The sequence below is a fragment of the Rhamphochromis sp. 'chilingali' genome (genome assembly GCF_963969265.1).
Source record: "Rhamphochromis sp. 'chilingali' genome assembly, chromosome: 3".
NCBI classification, from domain to species: domain Eukaryota; kingdom Metazoa; phylum Chordata; class Actinopteri; order Cichliformes; family Cichlidae; genus Rhamphochromis; species Rhamphochromis sp. 'chilingali'.
In genome coordinates, this window is record NC_137931.1 from 45,724,097 (window position 1) to 45,739,972 (window position 15,876).

At 44.6% G+C, this 15,876-nt stretch overlaps 2 protein-coding genes across 2 annotated transcripts in view; both read left to right on the top strand.

Annotated features, from left to right (window-relative positions):
- Positions 1–230: 230 nt before the first annotated feature.
- cope (COPI coat complex subunit epsilon) lies at positions 231–11,559 on the top strand. Its single transcript, XM_080877253.1, has 10 exons — positions 231–390; positions 544–606; positions 700–800; positions 2,970–3,122; positions 3,607–3,660; positions 5,479–5,560; positions 5,855–6,010; positions 7,426–7,494; positions 10,923–10,997; positions 11,223–11,559. The coding sequence occupies exons 1-10, from the start codon at positions 289–291 to the stop codon at positions 11,274–11,276; spliced, it is 909 nt and encodes a 302-aa protein (XP_080733379.1). The 5' UTR covers positions 231–288; the 3' UTR covers positions 11,277–11,559.
- Positions 11,560–11,764: 205 nt separating this feature from the next.
- Positions 11,765–15,876, top strand: part of cers1 (ceramide synthase 1) — a 30,903-nt gene continuing 26,791 nt past the window's right edge. Inside the window, exon 1 of the mRNA XM_080877252.1 lies at positions 11,765–12,913. Coding sequence (XP_080733378.1) covers positions 12,665–12,913 — 249 coding nt within the window. The 5' untranslated portion in view covers positions 11,765–12,664. The remainder of the gene's footprint in view (positions 12,914–15,876) is intronic.

Sequence of the window (15,876 nt, forward strand, 5' to 3'; positions counted from 1 at the left end):
CTCTTCTGTGCTATAAATGGGTACTACTCCTAACAAAGTAAGAAAGTGACGATCACAAAGTGCCTCAAAATAGAAATGTAAAAATTCAAAAAAATATAAACACATATAACCAGAGCATTAAAAAAAAGAGTTGACTAAAGACAGCAAATTTTCAGCATGTATCACAGAGATATATCATAAATCTATGCTCTCAGCAGTTTGTTGTTGAACTCCATCTCCCAGAATCCTGAGCAAAACGTAAGCAGGTGACGTATATGTGCTACGTGTCCAGGAAGTTCTGTAGTCAACATGGCGGCGCAGCAGGGAGATGTTGATGAGCTGTTCGATGTGAAAAATGCGTATTACATCGGCAGCTATCAGCAGTGCATCAACGAGGCGCAGAAAGTGAAGGTAGGTGACAAACAGTTAACACCTGAATGCGTTTAAACGAAGCTGTCCCGCGGCTCTGTGTGAGCCAGCGTCCCGTTTGCGAGCAGCAGTGCTAAACCTGTTAGCTCAAACTTCTCTCGGTGCTGAAATGCTGCCTGTGTTTTGTCTTTGAAGCCGTCGTCACCAGAAAAGGAGATCGAGAGGGACATGTTTTTGTATAGAGCGTACATTGCTCAGGTGAGTGTCTCCATCAGAGCTCTGTCACTGCGCACCCACCGCTGTCACGGAGTGTCGATGAGACCCGTCCTCTTACTTTCTGTGTTATTGCAGAGGAAGTATGCTGTTGTCCTGGATGACATCAAGGCCAACTCTCCCCCCGAGCTGCAGGCTGTGAAGATGTTTGCAGAGTATTTGTCGAGTGAGAGCAAAAGGTACCATTTTTACCTCTTGATTCTGTTCATCTGGACGTAGCGTTTTGTGGGAGAAACGTTTCGTCACTCATCTTATAAACCTCCCAGCCCATTGTTCCTTCAGTGGGCTGGTTTCAGTCATTATGCAAATTTACTCTTTATAAGATGGGGAAACCTGCAGTCAGCTGACACTGAAGAAGTCACCTGGATGAGTGACGAAACGTTTCTCCCACAAAACGCTACGTCCAGATGAACAGAATCAACTTTTGTAGATTTACTTTCCTGGATGATTGAGATGCATCGAGACGTACCATTTGTACATCCACTTACACTAGTCCGCCACGGGAGGGACATAGGACTTGGCGATAGAGTAGATGGTAAATGGCCTGTATAGCGCTTTACTTAGTCCCTAAGGACCCCAAAGCGCTTTACACTACATCCAGTCATCCACCCATTCTCACACACACACACACACACACACACACACACACACACACACACACTGGTGATGGCAGCTACATTGTAGCCACAGCCGCCCCGGGGCGCACTGACAGAGGCGAGGCTGCCGGACACTGGCGCCACCGGGCCCTCTGACCACCACCAGTAGGCAACGGGTGAAGCGTCTTGCCCAAGGACACAACGACCGAGACTGTCCAAGCCGGGGCTCGAACCGGCAACCTTCCGATTACAAGGCGAACTCCCAACTCTTGAGCCACGATCGCCCCCGGATATGGATAAAACGTATTATTTTTCTGTAGTTAATACTAGTTGTCACTGTGGCCTTCCAGTCTGTATCAGTAGTAGGCTAAAGTTCACACAAGCAGTTCGATATGTGCTGGTCTTTGTGGCTCTGTGGAAAGCAGATTTAAGGTTGCCAAGAGAGGAACTGCAATGCTGTGTGAGGGTGTCAAGAGTTTATTTGAGGGTGGTGTATGACGACAGCGAGACTGTTGTGAGGGAGGAGTGAGAGGTGGTTTCAAGGTGGAGGTGGGATTACATCAGGCTCTGGCTCCGAGTGCCTTTTTGTTTGTGCTGGTGATGGACAGGCTGTCGGATGAGGTAAGGCAGGAGTCTCTGTGGACTCTGAGGATTGCAGACAACATTCTGAACTGTAGTGGGAGGAGAAAATGGGTGGAGGAGAGGTGGAGGTGTGTGTGTGTATATGTGCTAGAGAAAAGAGGAATGAATGTCAACAGAAAAAAGATGCATGTCTGTGTAAGAGTGAAAATACAAGGAGGAGAGGTAGTAAAGGACGATCATCCAAGGCAGTGGACAGAGTGGGTAGATATGAGTGTTAGGAGCAATTTGTGACAGAAGGATGGCAGCAAGCTTGAAAGGGAAGGTTTATATGATGGCAGTGACATGCTCTGATGTGTGATGTCGAAATGATGGAGCTGGAGGCCGAATGAAGATGCGCAGATCTCTCTCTGTGAAAATGAGTATATCAGACGGCTCAGGCTTCTGACTTTGAAGACAAAGTTAAAGAGGCGAAGCAGAAATGGTCTGCATGTGCAGAGAAGAGGAGAGTGGATATACTGGACAAAGGATGTTGTAATATGGTAGGAGGAAGACCTCTGAGAAAAGCTGTGCAGAGGGTTGGTGTGATGGGCAGTTAATTGACTGTGTCATCCCCCGAGGGAGCAGCTGAAAGAAGAAGAAGAATTAGATGTGCGATGACTTTTAAAATGCAGAGATTTGGGTTCAGCAGAGACTTCTTGAGTGTTTGAGGGTCCCGGGTTTTCATTCGTTCTTGATACAGGCCTGATCAACACCAACAGGTCTTATATCTGTTGCCACTCCAAACTCCAGGTGTTCAATAATGTCCTGTGTGTCCTAAAGAAGAGAAATAAGTGTTGTGTTAATAATGCACACAAGATACAATAAATAATTCAGTTCCTCTGTGGTTAACAGATTGTATAAAAATATATATTGATGGTGGGACTTTTGTTTATTTCACTCTCATATAGTCATAGTTACAGACTGTTTCCTGTTCTCAGTGGAAACTGTGTTTTGTGATGTTACGTTTGCTTAGTTTTTATTCATGTTTTACTGCTTAACAAGCCTGACAGAATTCAGGAAGGTGTCCATGTACAAATTTGAATGAAGAAGACAGAAGATGGAAACAGCTTACTCTTCAGATGGTAGTTGTTTTTTCTTCACAGCTTTTAATTAGGCTTTGTTTTTGTTCAGGGACGTAATCGTTGCCGATTTGGACAAAAAGATGGCAAAGAGTGTGGATGCTGCCAACACCACCTTCCTACTCATGGCTGCCTCCATCTATCACCACGAGATGAATACTGATGCTGCCCTCAGGGCTCTGCACCAAGGAGAAAGCCTCGAGTGGTAAGAAGGGAGTGAAATTTTTAGCTTAACAAGGTTTGATTTATGATCCGCTCCAAACATTTCCCCCATATTTGACTAGTAATCACCACAAAAACAAGAACAGTTTAAATTTTAACGTTCATTTTTATTCATAACCAATATTTGATGGAGATGCTCAGTCATCTGCATGATTACTGGACTCACTGTGCTGCTTTGACAAATGCGCACAAGTGCCTACACAGCTAATATGTGGGAGTGTGAGATGAACTACATTTACATATACATCAATCATGTATTTTGTTTGACGTTTTTCTAAATATCACAGATGATTTCTGGGTTGTTTACAGTCTGAACTCTGTAACTCTGAGCCCTCGTAATTTGTTTTTGGGACGTGAAATGTGTCCTGTGTCATCTGTACTCAGTGGGATCTTCACTCCCTGCTGTTTAAAGAGCTCTGCATGAAACTGACCAAGCCCTACCCTTGTTGTTCTGTTTTTGTCATCAGTATGGCCATGACCATTCAGGTGCTTCTGAGCTTGGATCGTGTTGACCTGGCGAGGTATGACATTACCTGGTGTTTTCATCCAAGAGAAAAATGAACATGACACTAGAGAATTTCCACTAGAATTGGTTGATCAGCTTCTGGAAGCGCACATCTACAGTTCTGCACAAAAATCTTCAACCAGCTTTCAGGCGTTCTTATGATTTATTTTGATGCGGTGTCAAACAATAGTTCTCCAGGTTCTTCTCTGGATATTGGCTCATTTTTAACCCTTTATGGCCGGTCGGAGTGGGCACGCTCCGTTTTGCGTAACTATTTTAAAAGCCTGGTAGAACTGGAAGCACATAAGCTAGCGCAATCGTTTTTTGTGCACATGATACCAGAAGAGTTGTACTTACATCTTATGCATTCAGCTTGTCCGAGGTCACAGTTTCCTTCCACACATGGCTTTGCAAAAATTTCTTTAAAAGCATTTGCAGCAACAAAACCAAAATATTCCAGAAACACGCTTTGCCGATCTGATCAGCTGTTCATGGCACTTCCTACGTTGGAATAGACGTCAGTGCGATTTATCTGATGTCCGCCATCACCTGCCCGAAACCAGAAGTGACGTCATTTTTGCGGAAAATATCGTTGTTGTTTTTCTATAGCGCATTTACAAAGCTATGCTGGTGTTATTAAAATTCATGTTTACACTGCTGGAAACAGTTTATTTTGATGCACACGCCGTTTTTTGTTTGTTTTTCCAAATTTGCATTATAATATTTTCGTTTTCCCTGCAGTATATAAAAAGTATAGAGAGAAGTATATAAAAACGAGTGTCTTCATAAAACTATGAAGACACTCAAAATAAATTTCCTGTGGTTGGAAACTATTTTGTGCAACTTTTTTGCATTTACGGTTTTGAGGGATAAACCTCTGAAATTTCTCTGACTGCAAATATGTGTAAAGAACCAAAAATGATTTTCTTTTTTGTAGTTTATTGCACTTTTTTGCTATTTATGTAGTTACTATGGACTTAAAGCATACATATTATTAAAATTTGGGATATAACCGCTGTATTGATGTATAGCAACTTGAAATGCTCCCAAAAATGGCGCTACAGCATGTAAAACTATAAAGATAGCTCAGGCGGACTTGGTTCTATGGTAGGTCCTAAAGGGTTAATCCAGCTCTTGTACCCGACCATTGTCAAAGGAGTTTAGCCTAAAAAAGGAGGACACAGTGCTGTATCTACACATAATGAACAACTTGTCAAACAAGCGTCTTACACAGACTGGGGGATTTTCAAAGAGCGTTTAGCCAAAAACACAGCTATCTCTGCAGGGTGTGCAGTGTATCCCAAACACAGCCGGTGTGATGAAATCCCCCAGAGTGTGGGATCGTCTTGACAGAGAACAAAAAAAAAAAAAGGAGGCCAGCATCCAAAGACGAGCTTTGAATATCCTTCAAGAAGCCTGGAGAACTATTCGTGAAGTCTGCTTACAGAAATTACAAGATTATGGCAGCAGACACACACCCAGTCTCAGGGGTCACATGCTAGCCTACTCCTAGTGCCGGATAAAAATGGGAGGGTGGCGTCAGGAAAGGGCATCGTGTGTAAAATCAGCATGCGCGTACATCCGCTGTGGTGACCTCTTGGGAAATAAGAGAGCAGCTACTTTCTATCGTATGTTTGCATGTTTCAATAATAATAGCATAATACAGAGAAATGAGGGGGAGCTCAAGACTTTTGCACAGCACTCTATCAAACAGTTAAACTCAGCAGACCTGCAGTGTGTGTTACTAATTCTGTGAATTAGAAAAGCTTGCATTAACAAAAACAGACTGTAAATTGGGGCAGTCATCCTCTCATCACATTTTCTTTTTTCATAGGAAAGAACTGAAGAAGATGCAGGAGCAGGATGAAGACGCCACCCTAACCCAGCTAGCAACAGCCTGGGTTAACATTGCTGTGGTGAGGGGACAAACCTTCATTAAGGTCCCTCTGTGCTAACCCTCAGTGCACAATACAGGAGTTGGTGTAGCTGCATTGAAACGAACTGAAGCAGCAGGAAATATTGGTGCAGTGTAAAGCTAACCTAGCCAGAGTGTGACAGGTGGTGAATGGACTGTTCTGCTTCTTAAACAGCTCATATCTTCAGGAGCTCTGCACCCCCGTCCTCATTAGAAAAACAATACGATGCATATAAAGCAGCTGCGACTGACTTTTCAGAATCATCACTGACTCACAGTCTGTTTGTTATTCCAGGGTGGAGAGAAGCTGCAGGATGCCTACTACATTTTCCAAGAGATGTCTGACAAGTACTCTTCTACACTGTTGCTCCTCAATGGCCAGGCGGCCTGCTACATGGCTCAGAACAAGTGGGAGGAGGCTGAAGGAGTGCTGCAGGAGGCGCTTGATAAGGTTGGAGGACCACAGGAGTTGGCTTTTTTGGTTTTTGTGTGTCTGTCTGGTCTCTGCATTTATGCACAATTCACTTAATGCTTTATTAACTTGTTTCTAAGGCAGCTTTTAGATCCACGGTCTTAGAGCTGAGAGTAGTGCCACTTTTTACGTAATGAATAAACTCATGTTAAGGAACATCTTCCTCCTCGTCGTGATCTCAGCCAATATGTGTGATAGTCAGTCAGATGCTTGTGTTACATGTACAGCCTGCACAGAAGCTTATTTTTGAACCCCATATTAATTCGTTTTCTGCACTGCTCTGGGGATGAAGAACTCCTAAAGCATAATTTATGGTCGTACAACTTAGTTGGTACGCTGCCAGACGGGCCGTCCTCGGACCTGAGCGGACTGCAAACGCGCCGCTTCTGCCGCACCATCAATTCTGCTTAACACAAGTTTAGTTAGAAAACCTGGGAATTTCTTCACACTGACTCCACGTTCGTGCATCCTGACCACCAGTGAGTGGTTCAACACAGATAAAAATGACAGTTGTTGCTGATCCTCTTGTTTGTGACAGCAGCTGTTACATTTTGCGTCACGCTCAGTGAACGTGATTGGTCGTGTGTTTGGGTGGGAGGCGGGGTTCGTTTTAGTGTGAACCATATTATAACTGCTGAATCCAGACGACCTGAAGAATAAAGCATCTTAGTGTATAACTGAAGAAGTAAATGATCTGAGTGTGACAGCAGGGGGCAGCACATGCACACTTCCTGCACTTGATCTCTAACAGGATTTGGTTGGACTGTAGTTTTTATTCCTCCAGTCAACAAATGTTATTTATCCGTGTTCATTATTTAAACTATTGAATATAATCTGTTGTAAATAAAAACTACAGGTCACTTTATAAATCAAAGTCATCTGCATTTTGAATCCATCTGTGAGTGCAGATCGCTTTGATGCCAGTGGTTATTATAGTTTTTTCTAATTAGTTTTTATTTGATTTTGCCTTTTTGATTCAGTTTGGTTTCCTGGGTGTATTTTCTCACTTGAGTTAACATCTTTGTTTTAAAATGTTAAGCTTTAGCTTAGCTTGTATTAGTTTCGGGGTTAATTTGAGTCCAGATTCTCAATAAACACATCAGATAAACTGTTAGGAAATCTTAACCAAACTAACAGATACTAACGATTTGCCTGGAATAACCTTGGTTGGTGATGCCTGCTGTGAGTCTGGTCTTATCATGTTTGCAGGTATTGATTTTAGAGCGCATTGGTTCATGTTGCTGTAAGCACACATGTTTTTGCTGTGATTCATTTAAAGCAGGGTGACATTAAACTGGATCACTGCGACCTGCAGCAGGTCAATCTGAGTCTTTCAGTAAGAAACTTTAAACCTGCTGACAGTAAAGCGTCTTCCTCTCTCTTATCCCTATCAGGACAGCAGCCACCCTGAGACACTGATCAACCTCATCGTGCTGACCCAGCACTTGGGCAAAGCTCCCGAGGTGAGACTTTGAACCCAAAGCCGTCTGTGATTTAACCATTGGTTTTATCAATATCCTATAGATTAAGTCACCATCTTTCAAAGAGGTTTGAAGCAGCTTTGCCCCCTCACCCTTCATGCCTACATCGAGGATTAAAAATAAGATGCACTTCTTGTTTTGTTTTGAACCAGACAAATCCTTTCTGCCATAGAGGAGTTGCACAATCTGAAGATCAGAGTTCATGAGATAACGCTCACTTATCTTCCTTACATTATAAGGACTTCAGAGCACACAGATAGCAGCACATAAGATAAGATAAGATAACCTTTATTAGTCCCACACGTGGGAAATTTGTTTTGTCACAGCAGGAAGTGGACAGTGCAAAAGTTATGACGCAAAAATTAGAATACAATAAGAATAAATACAGTACACAGCTGTACAGAATAGAATAAAATAATATACTATATACAGTAGAATAAAATAGAATAAAAATATACAATAAGATAAAAATAGAATACGAATGCTATATACAACTGAGTAAAAATACAACGATGCCAGAAAAGATTATTGCACTTAGTGTTATTGCACATGTGTGGATGTGTGTGTTTGTTCAGTTAAAGTCTTTGTTGTGGAGTCTGACAGCAGTGGGGAGGAAAGACCTGCGAAATCTCTCCGTCCCACACCGTGGGTGCCGCAGTCTCCCACTGAAGGAGCTGCTCAGTGCTGTCACAGTCTGCTGCATGGGGTGGGAGACGTTGTCCAACAGGGATGACAGCTTAGCCGCCGTTCTCCTGTCACTCACCACCTCCACTGGGTCCAGAGGGCATCCTAGAACAGAGCTGGCCCTTCGGATCACCCTGTTCAGTCTCTTCCTGTCAGAATCAGAATCAGAATCAGAATGGGTTTATTGCCAGATGTTGAGGTTTACAACATTAGGAAATTGCTGCGGTGCTTCAGTGCAGACAATAAGAATTAAAGTGCTATGTAGAAAGAAAGATATGTGCATGAGATATACATGAGAATAAGAATTATGAGTGCTACGTAGAAAGATATATACATGAGTGCAGGTGGTGATCAGTGCCAAACATGAAATGATGCAGTGACACAGCGTAGGGTCATGTGTTAGTGGCGGGGACAATCATATGGTTATTGTTCATGTGTCCAACAGCAGAGGGGAAGAAACTGTTCTTGTGGCGAGAGGTTCTGGTGCGAATGGACCGGAGCCTCCTGCCTGAGGGGAGCAGGTCAAACAGACTGTGTCCAGGGTGAGAAGGGTCAGCTGAGATCCGAGCTGCACGCCGCAGTGTCCTGGAGGTGTACAGGTCCTGCAGAGATGGGAGTCTGCAGCCAATCACCTTCTCAGCAGAGCGCACAACACGCTGCAGCAGAGATGCTGCCGCCCCAGCAGACCACACCATAAAAGATAGCAGAAGCCACCACAGAGTCATAGAAGGTCTTCAGGAGTGGGCCCTCCACCCCAAACGACCTGAGTCTCCGCAGCAGGTACAGCCTGCTCTGCCCTTTCCTGTAGAGGGCGTCTGAGTTATGAGTCCAGTCCAGTCTGTTGTTCAGATGAACACCAAGGTACCTGTAGCTGTCCACAGCCTCAATGTCCATACCCTGGATGTTCAGTGGTTGCAGTGGAGAATGCTTGTGCCTGCGGAAGTCTACCACCAGCTCCTTGGTTTTACTGGCGTTGATCTGGAGGTAGTTCAGCTGGCACCAGTCCACAAAGTCTTGGGTCAGACCTCTGTACTCCTTGTCGTCCCCATCAGTGATGAGGCCGACTATTGCAGAGTCATCAGAGAACTTCTGCAGGAAGCACTGGGTGGAATTGTGGGAGAAGTCTGCAGTGTAGATGGTGAAGAGGAACGGAGCCAGAACCGTTCCCTGTGGGGCCCCCGTACTGCAGACGACCCTGTCCGACACACAGCCCTGAGTCCTCACATACTGTGGTCGGTCGGTGAGGTAGTCCAGGATCCAGGTAGTGAGGTGATGGTCCACTCCAGAGTTCTCCAGCTTGTCCTTCAGAACCGAGGGAAGAATAGTGTTGAAGGCACTGGAGAAATCAAAGAACATGATTCTCACAGTGCTTCCAGCGGTCTCCAGGTAAGCGAGGGAACGATGTAGGAGGTGAATGACGGCATCATCCGCTCCAATGCCAGGCTGGTAGGCAAACTGAAGTGGGTCCAGTGATGAGCTTGTTAGGCGCCGAAGCTGAGCCAGGACCAACCGCTCCAGGGTCTTCATCAGGTGGGATGTCAGAGCCACCGGCCTGTAGCTGTTGAGGTCCTTGGGGCGTGAAGTCTTTGGCACTGGTACAACACAGGAGGTTTTCCAGAGCTGTGGGACTCTTCCCAACCTCAGGCTCAGGTTGAAGAGGTGCTCCATCACCCCACACAGTTGGTCCGCGCAGGACCTGACGACCCTCGAGCTGATGCCATCTGGGCCCGCTGCCTTCTTGCCATTAATCCTCCTCAGTTCCCTCCTAACCTGGGTGGTTGAGAGAGACAGGCTGGAGCCTTGTGTTGAGTGTGTATTGGATGGTGTTGTTGGGGGTGGGGGGGAGTGAGCAGGGTGAATAGAGGAGGTGTGAAGTGTCTGAGGTGTCAGAGGTGGAACAGCAGCAGTGGGGGTGGGTGAGTCTGCAGCCGATGTTGTAGACTGTCTCATGGTTGAATCAAATCTGTTGAAGAAATGATTCAGTTCATTTGCCCACCTCACATCCCTCCCAGGCAGAGAGTTCTGCTGTTTGTGGCCTGAGATGGTTCTGAGGCCTCTCCAGACTTCACCAACGTTGTTTTGCTGAAGCTGGTTTGCTGACATGAAGCTACAAGTCATCATTAGATTGTTTCCACCTGCAGTAACTGCTGATTAGCACATCTCACTCAAGGTTTCCTGGAGTTGTGAGGAAATGTATTTGCAAACTATACGAAACACAGGGTCTTAATATCTGGTATTATAGAAAGGAGTACACAGGTGGAGCATTTAGAGGTTTTATGGCATTACTCTGATATTCTTTACCAGTGTAACATGTTACAGTTTGTTTGCAGACATTTTGGAAAAGTTGTTTCTCTGTTGGTAACCCTGTGTCACCTTTCGTCTGTAAACCTGCTTTTTGTGGACTTTTAAACTTTGTTTTTGGCCAACGGGGGCAGGGATAGCTCAGTAGGTAAAGTGGTCGCCCCATGATCGGAAGGTCGGCGGTTCGAATCCACTTAACGGCTACCCTGAGGTACCCCTGAGCAAGGTACCGTCCCTACACACTGCTCCCCGGGCGCCTGCTTAGTGGGCTGCCCACTGCTTCACTGAGTGAATGGGTCAAATGCAGAGAAAAACAAGTAATTTCCCCATGGGGATCAATAAAGTATCCATTATTATTATTATTATTATTATTATTGTTACCTGTTTTTGGTACTGTGTGTCTGATGAGTTTATGATGTCCCCAGGTAACCAGTCGATACCTCTCCCAGCTGAAAGATGCACACAGAGCCCACCCGTTCCTCAAAGACTATTTAGCTAAGGTAACATTCTTGTCGTTAAGCATTCTGACAAATATAACGATTTAATGGATGTTATGAAAGTTTTAGTGCCAGGTGTCCTTTGGAGCGAAGCCACTGTGGGTCTTTAGCCCTTGTCCCACACTGGTGTCATTACATAAGAGTGCAGATGTACATAAACATGCTTAAAGTGGGTTACAGTGCTCCTGTGGTGCTGATCTGTTCCCTCTGCTCTTTGTTCTCTTGCAGGAGAACGAGTTTGACAGACTAGCCATGCAGTACGCTCCCACAGCTACAGCGTAGAGCATCTGCTCGTACCGAGGAGGCGCTCTAACAATGGATGGAGTTCACTTTAACACCACAGACCCAGCTTCTCCCTTTCATTTAAACGTGTACTGTGCTTTGGTATTTTTTGCTCTGAAACTTTGGCTGTAATATTTAAACCACACTGGATGTCACAACTCCCCGTGGGGACAGCCCAACGCGTCTTTCTTTTGCTATCCACTCTTGAAAATTGCATTTGTTTTACAACACATCTGTGTAATGCGAGCATTCCTTTGAAATGATAATAAACGTGTGACCCGGCTGTGTGATGGTGTGTGGATTTGTGTGCCTGAATGTATTAGAGACCGGAAATTCAGACATGAACGCGCTTTCTGAATTATCTGTGATGCAAATCGTGCACATGACGCTTTTTTCTTTCAAACACAAAGACAACGGTAATTACGTCACAGCCCCTCTGCTTTTTTCCCCCCTTTCTATTTTTCTTCCATTTATTTATTTTACCCGGTTTCTTTTAAGCGTAGCTGGGTTGTCTGTGCGTCTTTGAACGCACCAGTGAGCGCGGCTCGTCAAACCCTCGGACACGTTTAGTAGCCAGACGAGGAGGAGGAGAATAAGAGGAGGCGACGGGGCTCCTGGTGGGATGAGAACATCCTCATTCATCCGTTTTCTGAAGCTGGAGTAACTTGTGTTCGTCTGAGACTCGGCCGTGTGACGGGAAGCTGCAGGTTAAACTCAGGAGACGTTATATAAGGCGAATAACGGACCCCGATGAGAGCGCGCGTGTGACAGCGCAGCAGGGTTTGCCACCATCACCGGAGAAGCGACAGGAGCTTTGGACCTCTTTTTTCACCCCCCCCCCCCTCCCCCTCCCTCTGTGTTTGTGCGCTCAAAGGCGATAAATGCTAATTCATTCAAGTCGCTAGCTAGCTTGGAAGCCCCTGCCAATGCTGCTCCATTCACTGCGGTGTGCGCTGCGATTTCATTTAGCTAGGCGGCTAACCGGGGCGCAGATGAGCTGAGTGCGTAGCGGAATGATTAACAGAAGAAACCTCCTCCAGACTGCCGCTGATGGCTCACATTAATTGTCTGTACTGGCTTCGTAATTTTTCTGCGTGATTCTCGAATCCAGCCGCGCAGTCCGCCGTGTCTGCTCTCATACCTGGCGGGGGCCCTGTATCATTCATAAACTGTCCTGGACGCAAAAGAATGGGCCCCGGTCTTAATTTGGAAAACAAAGAATTAGGCTACTGAAGAGGTTAAGCTGGTTAGAGAGGCTTGCTCTGGCTTCTTTTTTTAAGCACAGCTAGCAAGCTGTTGAACCAGTCAGTCGCCGCGTCTGGACCGCACTGCTCGCTGGTGTCTTTGCCCATATTTTTCTTGCGTGCTGGTTTTTGCGCCTCACCACAATGGATAGTCTTGCCGGGAGCGCCGGGGCGGTTGAAGTGGAGCCCATGCCGGGCTACATAGAGTTCATCACCAGATCCGCCATCGTCATGCTGGACGCATGGAGAGACTGTAGCAGCTGCGGTCTGGAGCTCAGCAAACGGACTTTCCTGGATAACGCTTACATTACCTGGACCGAAATCGCCCTGTTTTTCTTTTGCGCCTATTTGTGGACGAAGGTCAGGAGGGGACTGACAGAAAGTCTGTTTAAGGTGGGTGCCATGCAGTCCCTAATACGCTCGGCTTAGGGATTCTTTCTTCTAATTGAAACAAGTGTGGCCTCCCATCTGTCAGTAGTTATAACGGGAGGCGCACGATGCTCTGTGCAGGCAGGTGGGAGTTTAAGAAGAACTGTCTGGAACCTGTTGCAGGTTTAATACAAAGGAACAAGTTAGAGGAAGGGGCACCTTAAATCCTTCTCAGATAGCCTAACCACAGTGTCAGAAAATATTAACCTGACTCTCGGGCTACCACAAACACAGCTGCAGCGGCGCGCGCAGCTTCCCGTACCGCAGGTTCTCATTTTAGTGCCGTTCAAGTAGGGGACGAAACTGTCCGTATGCTCTCGCAGATGCACACGGTAGCTGCCGCACAGCTTCACAGCGCACGCTCTGAATGTGCACGCTGTGTGCAGAGGAAGACAGGGGGACTCCCAGGGGAAGAAATGTGTGCGTGTTAGATAGCCTTATCTACACGTGCTGGGTGAACAGGTCCAATGGATGCTTGTTAGAAAAATTATTCTAGTTTCACTTTATTTTGGAGTATTTTATTAATGCTGCACGCCTTGTTTCTGCAAGTTTATTATTATTGTTATCCATCCATCCATTCTCTTCCTTTTATCCTTCATCATCATCATCACGGTTATTATTATTATTATTATTATTATGTAAATCTTGACTCGTCGTGTTTCTGGTAATTAGTCACAGTTTACAACTGTTGTGTTATAAGGGCAACTAACCATATTATTAGCAAGTGATGCGGATTTCCTGCCTGCGCCTCCCCTCGCTTCTTTCTTTATCACACACACACACACACACACACACACACACACACACACACACACACACACACACACACACACACACAAATCTGCTTTCATAGAGTAGAAATGGTGATTTTTTTAATGTGTGTAACCATGTGCACAGAGTGTCTCTGAGAGCAGCCTGGCAGCATGTGTTTTACCTCTGCGTGTCTCCTGCTGGTCACATACTCAGACTATTCTTTTACTCATCTGAGGCCTGAGCATTTCCATCCGGCCGGCGTTGCCAGGGAGGGGCTCTCTGACCACAGACTGGGCATGTGGTCTCTGGCCAGTTAATCTGCCCGGTGGTGGGGGCGGGGTGTCTACACACATAGATGTTGTGATGAGGATGATTCGGCCAGAGTTGCACACAGGAGCTGAAAGCACTGTGTGCAGAGCCAGATGCTGCCTGTGAATGTAAAGAAGGAGGCCTGTTTTCATTTTTACACTATGCATGTGTGTCAGCGTATGTATGTTTGACTCAATGAAACATATGTGCTACATAATGGGGTGGGGGGGTGGGGGGGGCTGTAGATGCTGAGTCAAAGCTCAGTTCACTTTTCGAGTTCTTATCAGGGATGAAGAGGATGGGCTCAGTGTTCGTTCAGCCATGTGACTGCTACTCATCAGAAAAGCTCAGCTGGCTGCCAGAGGAGCCTGACGTCCTTGTGCGATGTCTTTCTTAGCAGAATGGGAACAAGCCTCCCTCTCCTGAACTTGGATTTGAAGTAAACGACAGAGCATTTAACCTCGACCTGTTCATAGTTACTCACTCTGTGCTGTTGCTGTGGTTTCTGATTTGGAGTAAAGTGGCTAAACTGTTATACATAAACACACGTCATTAACTTCAGAGCTGATGAGACCCTACGTGCATCAGATACTAGCACAGATGTTAGATGTTTCCTGGTGCTTTTCTGATCGATTAAATTTTATATCTGCAAGGAATAAAGTCACACAAATGAACAGTGCCAAAGCTACATGTAAATGTTAATATACAGAACTGTAGACATATCCGCACATCATTACCTGACAGCAGCGCTTACATTCCTGCACTCTGTGATACTGGCTCATATCGAATACTGTATTTCATACCAGCTTTGCTGCTATTGGGCCAATCAAACGCTACAAAAGAGCAATGAAGATATTAGATAAGAAACCTTTTTCATATCACCATTGTCAAATTTTTCAGTTCAGTTCAGTTCATTTTTATTTCAAACATTTCAAACATGTGCCTTCACAATCATTACAAAATATCATTCCATTATTTGTTTGAAAAGGAGTAGGCTGAAGTATTTACTTATTTGTCCCTACCCCCTCAAGTTTTACCTCTCATTCATTTAATTTTTTTTTTTGTCTTAAATTAAACAAACAACATATGAAACATATAAACATATGAAGTAAAACAAAACATAACATACATAAATCAAAAACAAGAAATTAGCAAGCCCCACCACAGTATAGTTTCTTTCATATGAAAAATACAGAATGTGTATATTTGCAGATACACAAGTTATGGAAAAACAACAAACCAAAACAAAAAAACAACCAAAAAAGAACCGCAACACCATTACCAGCAACATTACCGTCCTGGGTTAACCCCGTTTTCTTCATTCTTATACTTATTTAAAATTAGGTTTTTATATTTTACTTTAAACTGTTTTATGTTTTGACTGTCTTTTATTTCTTCTGTTAGACTGTTCCATAATTTAACTCCTGCAATTGAGATTGACATAGTTCTTAAAGTTGTTCTAGCACTTTGTATTTTTAAATTCCATTTCCCTCTTAAGTTATACCCACCTTCTCTTTCTATGAACAATTTACAGATTTCTTTGGGGAGCAATTTATTTCTGACTTTATACATTATCTGCGCTGTTTTAAGCTTCACCAAGTCTTGGAATTTAATAGCTTGCATTTTGACAAAGAGTGCATTTGTATGGTCCCTGTACCCTACATTATTTATTAATCTAATGGCCCTTTTCTGTATTATAGTTATTGTTTGTGTGTTACTTTTGTATGTGTTTCCCCAGACCTCTACACAGTAGCTCATATATGGCAGTAGTAAAGCACAGTATAAAATGTGCTTAAATTAAAAGTTTCTACATTTTACTAATTTCTAATTGTTTAAATCTGCCTGTCTAATATACAAAGGTCTAC

What these genes read in the sequence shown, in the direction of transcription:
- cope (XM_080877253.1), top strand. Translation starts at nt 289, where the DNA reads ATGGCGGCGCAGCAGGGAGATGTTGATGAGCTGTTCGATGTGAAAAAT. An exon ending in ACGAGGCGCAGAAAGTGAAG is followed by an intron (nt 391 to 543) that starts GTAGGTGACAAA and finishes TTGTCTTTGAAG; the next exon opens with CCGTCGTCACCAGAAAAGGA. An exon ending in GATCGTGTTGACCTGGCGAG is followed by an intron (nt 3,661 to 5,478) that starts GTATGACATTAC and finishes CTTTTTTCATAG; the next exon opens with GAAAGAACTGAAGAAGATGC.